General features: G+C 38.1%; 1 protein-coding gene across 4 annotated transcripts in view; it reads right to left on the reverse strand.

Annotated features, from left to right (window-relative positions):
* Window positions 1-12214, reverse strand: part of ATRNL1 (attractin like 1) — a 1099511-nt gene that overhangs the window by 652754 nt on the left and 434543 nt on the right. For all 4 annotated transcript variants that reach the window (XM_084633632.1, XM_084633634.1, XM_084633633.1 and 1 more), the window contains exon 21: window positions 6480-6573. In XM_084633632.1, the coding sequence (XP_084489758.1) occupies window positions 6480-6573 (94 nt within the window). The remainder of the gene's footprint in view (window positions 1-6479; window positions 6574-12214) is intronic.

The following is a 12214-nucleotide window of genomic DNA, read 5'->3' on the forward strand; positions in this document are numbered from 1 at the left end:
AGATTATTTCCCTGTTTTGGTTTTGTAATGCTTAGATAAGCCATGCCAGCTCAGTGTGGCACTCCTTTAGTGGTGGCTGGCCAACTAGAGACTGAAGAGCCTGCTACAGCCTTGGCTGAGAGCTGGGTCTTTTAGCTCAGGTTGCATAGCGTCGTGTATTAATATCTCTCTCTCCTGACTTATTAATAGCACATTACATTATTAAAACAAATGAAATATTTAATAAATGTTAATGTATTGTTCATCATTTATATTGTTTGTTTTATGTTTTTCAATCCAGTCACCTTGAACAACAAAAGCAAAACAGTCAATTTCATCTAATAGCATAGTTTTCATCCATTAATAAAATGCTGCAGCGCTTAGGAGGCAGAAACTATATGCTTAAAAACAAACCAAAAATAAATTTTTCACAATTTTAAAACAAAATATCATTAAGACATTTTAATTCTGTAAAATACATATTTTAAACAAAACTTAAATGTTAGCTCTAAAATACCTGACAGTACATATTTCATTTTAAAGCACCACAGTGCATTGCTGATTCAGTAAAACAACTCTGTGATATTCAGCTGTCATGGCCACCCTCTTGGCTGACACTTTGCAGACTGAACCTGAGACTTTCAGAGCTAAAGGTATGAACTGCCATAGCTCTATCTAAAGAGCAAAGGTTCTGTAGCTGGGAGTTGTAATAATGTATATCCTCTGAGGACTGGACCTGTAACATACACTCACCAGTTGTATCTGAAGAAGTAGGTTTTTTACCCACGAAAGCTTATGCCCAAATAAATCTGTTAGTCTTTAAGGTGCCACCGGACTCCTTGTTGTTTTTGTGGATATAGACTAACATGGCTAACCCCGATACTACTCACCAGTTGGTTACATACATTCTCTGCTCAAAGAACGCTAGTCCCAAGTGCCTGAAGCCCAGAATGGCTCAAATCCTATTTGGCTTTGATAGGGATAGAAACTTCATGCCATAGAATTTTTGTAACAAAATTTACTCAGTTTATATTAACATTCAACATACAGGTTATTCCGTTTAGAAGTCACTATTAAGGTTGACAAAACGAATATGACATTCTGACTCAAAGTTATACAAGTCAATCAAACTACAACTGTAACTAGAGTTCCTTTCATATAATGTATTTTGAGACTGTTGGGCAAATAAGGGCTAGTGCACATGCCCCAGAGCACCATATGCTCATTCATGCAACACTCACCACTAAACTATTAAAGTGGTGCATAGGGATTTAGCTGTGCAACTTCCATTATTGCCAATTGATGGATAAACCCTATGTACTGCTTTGAACAATTCTGAGATCAGCCTATTAACTCACTCTACTACTTTCTAAAAGCCAAAGCAGAGCAGTGAGTTAGCCTCAGAGGAGGGGGACTTGTGTTGTGATGCCCTTTCTATATTAGGTTTCAGAGTAACAGCCGTGTTAGTCTGTATTCGCAAAAAGAAAAGGAGTACTTGTGGCACCTTAGAGACTAACCAATTTATTTGAGCATGAGCTTTCGTGAGCTCATGCTCAAATAAATTGGTTAGTCTCTAAGGTGCCACAAGTACTCCTTTTCCTTTCTATATTATATATTAATATAAAAATTATGGATAAATATGGGATCTAAAACTGGAGGAAGAGACAGGTTAGTCCCCAATAAATGCTAGTCTTTGAGAGTTGTTCTGTGCACTCACTCTTGCGGACAGAGGTGTGTCTATGTGGAGGAAAGGAGGGGTCACACATCCTTGAAGCACTGAATATTCAGTGTCTGAAGCTTTATAAGGAAGTTCAACTCCACAACTACCTCAGTATCTTCTGATTATATAGAGAATTTTGAGGTAGAGGGGAAGTGGGCAGGAAGTGCTAATGCATGAAGGCAACTCTCAAACAAGTTACTGGTGAGTAACCTCTATTTCTATTTCAAGGGCCTCTGACCATTTCCACTGAGGGAGACCAGTGAGTGTGGTACTGCCCAGGTGGATGGTAGGCCAGGAGTTCTCACTGAAACATGGACAGTAGCACCACACTGGAGCACAATGCCAAATCCAAATAATGATGCCTGGTAGAGGTATGTACTGAACACCAAGTGGTTGCACTACAAATTTCTGCTGTGGGTATCTGCCTAAGATTTACCACAAAAATTGCAATGGCCCTGGTGGAATGGATTTTTAGCCCTCAGGGAACTGTATCCTAGCTAGACTGTAGGAAAGCATAAAGCATACTCTGATCTATGTAGGGTGTTTTTGCAATGGGCTCTCCCTTGCATCTTCCTCCTGCATCTTTCCCCATAAACTACAAATAGCCTGTTCCTATTTCAAAAGGGTTTAGTCTTATGTAAATAAAAGCATAGGGTGGTTTTTTTTATCATCAAGGGTACACAGATGTATTTCTCCAGGATAAACATGGGGTCTAGGGAAACAAACAGGAAGGGATACATACTGACTAACTCACAGGCTTTCTGCTTCAAGCTGAGATGAGGTTGAAGGACCACTTTTTGTCTTTACAGACAACAATGTAACAAGGGTTGGCCATAAGATCTTGTAGCTCTTCTAGCTGAAGCAATGGCTATTGAGAATGTAGTTTTGTATGACAGGTGTTCTACTGAGGAATCTTTTGTGGGGGTTGAAAGAAGGTCCCATCATTTTACTGAGGACTACGTTCAAGTCCAAGGAAGAAGCACGCTGTCTTACAGAAGGGAATGAGGGAATGTAATATTAAGTCCTTTCAGAAATCTGGAGACTGTGGGATGTGAGAACACAATCATTCCCTGTAATGGCTGATGATAAGTTGAGATGGCAGTGAAGTAACCTGCAGGGATGCTGGACACAGGCCTTGGGATTTCAGATACCGCAAACGGTCCAATATGTCAGACATCTCTGCCACCAAATGAGTAAGATGTGTTGGTGAGGAACAGTGACAAACACCACAGACACAGAAGGTACAGAAAGTTAAGGAGACAGCCAGAAGAAGAACTGGAGTGTGGCCCTGAGAAAAAGTCTAGAGGGAGGGCTTTTTGGACTGAGTGTTTAGTGAAAGAAGCTTGGAACTGTGCACAAAAGAAACTATTTCCTGTTTGATTCCTACTGTATTCAAGGAAACAGGACTTTGTACATTCTTTGTAAATGACTACATCAAAGAAATACCTGGCTTCATAATCAATTTCTCGTCTAACTGAAACAACCTGAAGGATCCAGAAAATTGGCTAACCACTCAGGTCAAAAAGGCAATACCACTCTTGACTTTTAGCTATGATGAAAACCGACCATGTATTCCTAATCTTTATTGTCTGTCTCTCAGCCTGAGCTTCTGCAGTAAGCCAGACAAACAAAACCAGGAGTACTGTTGAAGCATTATAGCTATCAGCACATTTTTTGCACAGAAACATGAACAATACAGACGTGGTCCTCTGGCACCAGCTTCTTTGATGCTTTTCTCTGCTTATAAGGCAAGACCTCAGATAGATTCAAGGCATTAACTATGGAGTGTTAGTATCTTCCCATTAGTGGATGACAGATTGAGCCCATATAAGCAGGGAGCCCAAAGAATATGCCTTACTGCACAGAAAATCCACTCTCCTGACCGCTCTCTATCAGTGGAAGTGGAATGTGTTGTTTTCACATGTTCTCCTGTCCAAACCTACTGAAGCTGCCAGGGAATTCGGGGTTGGATACTGCTCAAAGTAACCATAACACTCAAAAGGAACAAGGTTCATCTTTACCTGCCCTAAGAACTAAAGAACTGCTATGAAGATGATGGTGTGAGCCAGATGCCTTTGACAAGAGCTCTAAAAAGTCACTGGCTGATGGGAACGGCTAACTAATATCAACCTATGAATATGTGATATGCTATACTATTAATACTAAACATGAAAACAAAAATTATAACTATATAGAACTAACAAAACCTACTAGAGTTAGGAAATCAATAAACACAGCACTGCTTTCTCTGATAGTGATGAGAGAACTCAGGTTGCTGGGGGAGCACATCCCAAAATGGACATGTATTTGAAGAAGGTTCCACGAGTTCATTGACAGAGAGTACTATCCCACCAAAGGAAATGCACACAGGTCACTGAAGCAGAACGACAGCTTAGAATAAAGAAGTGGTATAGAAAATATCTTAATGTAGCACGTTAAGTACCTTGAATCTTTGCATCAAGAAGGTGTAAATTCTATTACCATATCTTTTTGATAATTACTAGATCAGTAGTTATTAGGAATTCTGATATCATTGGTGATAAATACATGATATACAGGTTGAACCTCTAGTCCAGCAGTCTCTGGTCCAGCATGGTTTTATTTTATGTCTTTCATGCTTTATCTACTTACTTGCTTGTGCCAATACAGTAAAATTCTGTAACAACACTAACACTTTGTTATGAAGAAAGCTGGTAAGCCTTGGCTAGGCAGCATTGCAAGCATTGTTCCGTTTATTCACCTCAGCGTGGTTTGGCAAATTCTCTGTTTCAGCACCAGTCAGGTCCCCAGGGTGCCAGACTAGAGAGGTTCAACCTGTATTAGATATCAGTTTGAAACCTGCTAGTCTATGTGATCTCATGCTCCAATTACTGTGACCCTCGTCCAAGCTCACACAGCTCCCTTCTTCTCCCACCGAGATTCTCTTAACCTAGGTGGTAAGTACTTCAAGACAGAAACACTCATGTGCTCCATATTTTACAGCTTCGAGCACAATCAGGCGCCAATCTTGACTGTGGCCTATTGACTCTATACTAATACTAATAAATAATTATATTTAACACTACAATATGACTGAGGTGTCTGACTGCATGAAAAATAATTAACTACCTTTTCTTAAGTACACTCTGCTTTTAGTATACGGCTCCCTGTTTATCTATGCACACATTTATATTAATAACGCACTCACCGTTGGATCACTTACTGGAGTAAAATTTTAGTATCACTGAAATCCATGTATCACTGAAATCCATGTATCACTGAAATCCAAGACTGGCTTCCAGTGAAATAAACTGATCACAATTTCTTCCTCTGTCTGAGCTGGAAGGTTTATTTTCACCTCCCCTGAGCAAATGTGGATCACAGAGTCTTCATTGTGAAAATCTGCTGGATACTGATACAGCAACTCCAATGACCAAGTGAAGGACTCTTAATTGGTTAAATGTAGTCACCAGTTTTATCTAGCATGTTTCCCAGTTAAACTATTTTCTCAATATAATCCTGCAGAAAAACATGCTGTCCTATAAACTTTGACGTATACTACTTGGAAGCCATAAGAAGAACTAACTTCTGCAGACAAGATGGTTATGGACAGTAATGTCTGTATATTATGGCAAGTGGCATGCTATAAATAGCTAAAATATACAGATTAGATAATTTAGAAGATGTAAAATAAGGGATTTTTTTGGAAGTACAGTAAAGAGAAAAAAAGTGCAGTATAATTCATTTTCTCCACTGACTACATAATACTTTTTTTAAAATAGTATCACTTTATAACACCCATAGGACTCAGTTCCTAAAACTGGGGTTATAATAAAGCAAAGATAAACAGCACATTTTCTTCAGTTTTCACAAAAATAGAGGAAGACTATTATAATTCCATAACAGTTTCTATTTATCCTTTAGCATTTCTGTTTTCTGAAAGGAAAACAACTGCAAATTACCATTGGGACAAGATGCTAATTTCCTGAAAATTAAAACTGAGAAGAGAATGAAACAGGAATAAATCTGACCTGGTTAGAAATATGACATCATTTATTTTTAATATTCCTTTCAAAAAAGCAAAATAACTCAAAATATTTTTAAACTAAGAAACACATGAATTGAAAGAGAGATTGGGTATGACCTTTCTGAGTAAAGGAGAATCTGAGTCATGCTGTAGAAAAAACTACTTAGCATAATTTGTATTTTATTTCAGCAAGCACGGTGGACCAGTCAGAGTTGCACTACTTGAAATGTTAAAGACCTATTCAGCAATGAGCTATCCAACTGATTTCCAGTATAAAAACTAGAATGCTAACTGCACTTTCCAAAGCTAAAGGCCTATGTACTCCTTTTGTTCAATATTTAATTACGTGGATGAAATGTCTGAAGCACTGTCCCCCTTAAAATGTTTCTGAAACTCTAAAAATCTAATTACTGTAGTTTCTGACCTAAAGATATGTAATATAGCTCCTAGCACCACAGATATTTTGGACTTTGAATCAAATTGCACATAAAACAGCACAAGGCTACTGATAATTCTCCAGCCATCTCCTTTTATAGGATACTATAAAAGCTATGGAGGCTGCATAATGTTATTAATACTTATGAAGTAATTCTTTAAAAAGAGAAACTAACTTTGCCTTTTTCTAAGGAATGTAGATGTTCAGGGTGACCAGATTAAGGAGATAAATCATTTAGAGATCACTTCACAGCAAATAAGGAAATGGAAAAAATACAAAATTAATTATCCTTTAGACATAAATTAAAATAAATTCAGACTACAATCAATTGTACTCACAGTTGACATTGGTCTCCTTTGATTCCTTTCGTTGCGCAAAAACATTTTCCTGTTTGCATGTGACAAATATTTGCATGTCCACTGCATGTGCAAGCTATAAAGTCAAAAAGGAAAGAGATTTAACTGTCTATATTATACTTATGACTAAATGTACTTTTATGGATATTAATGTTATATCCTAAATGCATTACAGAGAAGGTGTGGTTAAAGTATTAGTATTTCCATCATGAACCCCTTTAATATCAATAAGATGATCATTTAATTTATATTCTGCAGCGTTGGGAACTCAATAGTCTGAATGTGCCTTTAGGGAGATTTTATCTAAAGATTACTGACATAAATAATAAAGGTTTCAGAGGAGTCAGTAGAGTCTATCATTTTAATGTGACTTGGTATACAGTATGGCAAATACGTTACTAAACATTAACAAAAATAATCTTTAGGTATAGGAGGTAAAATCCTGAACTATTGAAGACAATGGCAAAACTCCCATTGACTTGAATGGGACCAGAATTTTGTCCAGTTTCTAATAAAAGACACATGCAACGTATCCATACCAGTTAATGTTGTAAGTCAGTTACATTTGACAAAAATTTAGTAAATTTAAGGCTTTTAAGGCCCACTTGAACAGGGCTAATTTGATACAATACTATTTCTATGGTTCAAAATAAGAACATTCTAGAGGCAAAACTACAAAGAGCTCTTCTGCCTTTAAATGCGCCTGCAGGTTAAGTAAGGTGGTACAGAGGATGTAAGAATTTCATTAAGAGGTGTGTGGTACGTCAATGTAAGGTCTCAATAGGATGTCAAAGAGCACACCCTTAGGAAGACTGAATCCTACCTACCCACCCTTTCAGATTGTGATTAAAGATACTGAAATATCTGCAGGTAATGGAGTTGCCTCTTGGTAACCTGGTACAGTGTGTGTTGCAACAATCTAATCACAAAGTCCTATAGGTAATGTATTAGGGTGTTCTAGACAAGACAACCATCTAGTGATATTCATAATATGCTTAAAACTCTCCTTGAACACACCTCAGTAATTCTGAACCTATCTAGAGATCAGATCCTGCTGTCACAGAAGTTTTAATTACAACCAAAACAAAAGATTTTATGCATCGTCGTCTTCTTCATGAGTATGGATATAATACTAACTGGTGACCTACATGTAATAAAAGTTTATTTGCCACTTTACAATCCTATTATAGAAGTGCTATTTTTCTTGTTGGCAGAGGGAGCGAGTTTTAATGGTCTTATTCTGTAGATAAGGAACAACATAGAAAGCTCATTCCTGTGACAGTGCCCTATAACACAGAACCCAGACACCATATGTCCCCCTTAAACAAACACACAAAATAAAAGTATTAGACAACTGAATCTCAAATTACGACACATAAAATGTATTTTACATAATATAGAATTCATACAAGAGAAATGTTCATGTGTTTGAAGGACAGCACATCTGATATTTCAAAGAAGTCTTTGCCAATGTTTTACCCCATTTATCTCCAGTTAGCAGACCATCTGAAAGAAAGCAAGAGGAAGCAAAAAGAGCTGAATTCAGCTTGGGATAGGATGGGGTGAAGGTGGCTGAAATAGCTGAGCTCCATTTGAAAAGTGTGTAAGAGGAGAGCCCAAAATAGCTTGACATTGGTGAAGGTGTGACCATAGTAGATGAGGTTTAATAAAAATGGAGCAAGTGGGGATGGAAAGAGAATGACAGTTCAGGAGTGGGAAGAGAACATCTCAGTGTTTGGTACAAAGAACATAACATACCGTTACAGTAATAAATACAGTTAAAATTAAGATGCCTTCGAAGAATCAATTTTGGGGATCTGTCTGTACAGCTTATAAATTCCATGTGAGATTATGAAGTTGTTACTATGAAAACTGGTGTATAATGAATGTGCCTGTTTGTGTATCCATTGTAATATGGTGGGTTGTGTCATACCTCTACCACACCATGAACAAGTGTGGACTGTTAGAACTCAATGACAGCTTATTCAGAGTTAAGCACTTTGCAGTGGCTGTGCTAAGGAGGTTGGCTGAAGCTGGTTATACCCAACCTCATCAACAGCGGACCATTGTCTGGAGAGTGGAATATCCCAAATGCAGAACAAAGATACCAAGGTGTTGATACTAGGTTTTAAAAACCACAGAGGCTGGGTGGGTCAGGGGAACACTCACAGAGATACACAGAACATTTGGGCAGGAAAGGGGAACGGAACGAACAGCCAAAGTCACAGAAGGTGAGCTGAGGAGAAAAAGGCTCCATGTTTCCAAATCCAAGCTATGCACTCCAATACAAGGTCTCTGTATGGCCCCAGAGGGCTCTGACCCAAGCCCAAAGATGCTCTGGAGTGGTGAGGAAACTAAAGCATGAAAATGCATGTAGAAATTATTATTTTTGTAAAAGTCTTTGTACTTGTGGTGTTATTATAAGAAGAGCTGTAGAACCTGTGCAAAGTATATGTCCCTTACATGCATTATACCTACCACATGGGCATTGAAGAGGTAATCCCAAAGCTCACACCTTCAGTGGGATTCTGGGAAAGGTTGTGTTTAAACTACAAAGGAGTCTGAGGAGTGAGCACTAGTTCTAGGTGCTGGGCAGGAGACTATGTGGTCTAAGCTCCCAGTGGGGTGCCAAAGCGAGTCTGAACCCTGAGAATGTGTCTAGGGACCCCAAGACTGAGACAGTCCTGGACTCTCTTCAGACTCCAGAGGCCGGATCATCCTACTGCAGTCTAGTGAGTGGCCAAGAGAGGGCACTTGACCAAACCTATGACTGATGCCACGCTCAAGGGAAACACCACAACAATAAAGGCATTTAGTATGGAAAAAAAGGATGCCTCAGAACAGGTTAAAACAGCAGAAATTCTCCCTCACAAGCTTTGTAATATTTCATTTTGGGGAAGTAGGAGGGGGAACCCCCCTCTAAAATCAAAATAGGATGTTATTAATCTCCTGACCTTAGGGATAATTATGAGAAGTGTGGTTAACACCACCATTCAGGCAGGAAGATATCCCTATTAACAACCTCAAGTGCCAGGTTTTATAAATGTGAACAAATTAAATAAGATTTGACTGTTCATCTAATCTTTTATTTTAGTCACCAATGCAAATAGCAACTTGCCAGTTGAAAAGTGCTCTCTTTCATGCAAGTTAATGAAAGAACTGAGATCAAAATATCAGCAACCCTTCCTTCTGAAATATCCTGCTAAATCATAGGCAATACACATTTGCATGGAAATGAACGGGTCTCAGTTACAATATATAATAAATAAAGGTACTTATCTGGTTAGAAGCACTGGCTTTTTATACCATTACTAATATTATTTTATTCCACTACATGATGCTTTATGTGGAAGTCCCAGCTCCAACGACTATGGTCATCTCAGCACAATTTACATAGCTAAAGAATAACATAGGGCATTCACATGCTTGTCAATAATTTGTTCAACTGTTAATTAATAATTAATGATCACGAGACCATCTTTTAATCCATATGAAAAAGTGCTAGATTAATTAGGGAAGACACAATGGTTAAAGAAAACTGAAGCATGAAGAGAGAGCTCTCACAATGTGGACTGCTTTTCTCACAAAGAAGGAAGAGGAGGGGAGCTGTTCTCGGCACTCTTAGCAGAGAATCAGGAGCTGCACTTTCTAAGCTGTCATTTCCTCTTTATTTTATCCCTTGGCAGACAGTAAATAAATTGAATAAAATGCATAAGGAAGCAATGAGCAGCATTTCATCAATAAACTAAATCTGATTATTTCAACTGTCACAAAATGTCACTTACAGTGTAAAATCTGTGGTTGCAACTAACAGCAGAAATTTTTACAAAGTATGTGGTGATTAGAAAATATTTTTCTTTTCTTCAAAATAAGACATAACCACCATAGCCCCAAATGATACCTGCAATTCCCATTGAATGTTAAATTTTGCTATGATCTTGACTCTGCACAATAGAAGTTCACTGAAGATGTATTCCTCTGTAACAGGTTATAATGTTTTCCTGTATTCTCTCAAGTACCCCACTCTTTGTCAACAGAATGATTGTTTAAGTAGTTTTAGCAGGAACCGCCTCTATTCAAATCTTAATTTTCACTACATAAATCATTGCTATAATAGCAGGAAGAAACAAATGAATATGTATACAGTATATTCCTAGCAGCGTACTGTGCTTATTGTGCCTTATCAGTTAATAGTTCGTAACAGTGATGCTCCATTATAAGAGAGCACATATGCTGCAGAGCAACTAATAGGCTGCATTCTGGTTAATGTTCAAAAACTGTCAATTTATGTACATACTTCGAATCTGAAACCACCTAAAACTTAATTTATGACAGAAACACATGGAATTTCTCTCGCATTGAAGCTGCTCATTGCATATGAAAAAAATCAACAACAAAAGTCTTCACCAGTAGTACAATTTCTTTTAGTTAAGAAGATTGAATTTAGTGAGTAAAAAAAGACCAGACGCTATGTTCTCTACACTGATGCAATGTCTATACTACCTCTTAAGTAGCACTGGTGTGGACAGCACTATGTCAGCGGGAGAGCTTCTCCCACTGACATAACTGCTGCCGCTTGTTGGGGGTGGATTAATCAATCAACGGGACAGCTTTATCCCATCGGCTTAGACTGGCTACGCTAGAGCCCTTAGAGCGGCACTTCTGTAGTCATTGCCTAAATGTTCTTCCTGTGCATTCACAGTCACATTTTCAAAATTAGCTACTCCATCTTGTGACCAGTAACCTAGGGGATAACAACCTATCATTAGTACCAGCTAATGGAGTTGTTCCTTTAGTCTTAGTGATGAGGTCTGTGCTGTGGTGGTGAAGGTTCCAGGTTAAAATCCTGCTAACAATCTACATGGAGATTGTTAAAAAAAGTGGCACATGAAAAAAAAGACAACTCCAGCAGATCTCAGACAACCAAGAAGAGCTTCCTCTAACTAGGCGAGCTAGTAACATACTGGCTAAATATGTGCTACATCCCCCTCTAGTTACTCTTCCTTTTACTGGTAGAGGGCTGTACCATGGTACTGAAGGTCAAAGATTCAAATTGTGTAGATGACCCACAAAAGAAGTAATTAAATTAGCAATAGCACATGCAAATTGCAATAACTATGCATAGTCCTCAACGTAAACTGCTAGACTGCATTTCTTTTGCAGTAGAGGAGGCTGGTAGTGGCCTGAAGATTTGGGAAAAAGTTTAAAGGAATCTCTAAAACCCTCCCAAAACACAAAAGCCACTCTGTATAGAATGTTATGATCACTAAGGGAAGAGATTGTGATGAAACATTTCCTGGGCCTATCCCAGAATGCTAGGGCTGGCTCAGGCTAGCCCAAATGCTGATTTTACAAGATAAGGAGGAATAAATACCCACTTTACTCAGTCTTAGTAATTCAATCAGTTCCCAGGTAATAACTTGAAATCTGTTGAAACAAAGTGCACCATGTGCTAATCAATTTGACATTATGTTAAAAATCTCTTTAATGGACATATTTTGCATTAATATTTCTAAACTGAAGATATACTTAATCTCAGATTTGTGAGGATATTTCTGCAAGTTAGGGAAACCAAAATCATTTTAGAACAACTATGCAAATTTCTGCTAGAACTGTACACATGTACATGGTGAATAACTCTAGCGCCAAAACACATTAATGACTTTTCTGATGCTACTGAAATATGCGTGAGTGTTAACATATAAATGCAGTGGCAG

This window comes from Lepidochelys olivacea (assembly GCF_965140295.1).
Source record: "Lepidochelys olivacea isolate rLepOli2 genome assembly, chromosome: 7".
NCBI lineage: Eukaryota > Metazoa > Chordata > Testudines > Cheloniidae > Lepidochelys > Lepidochelys olivacea.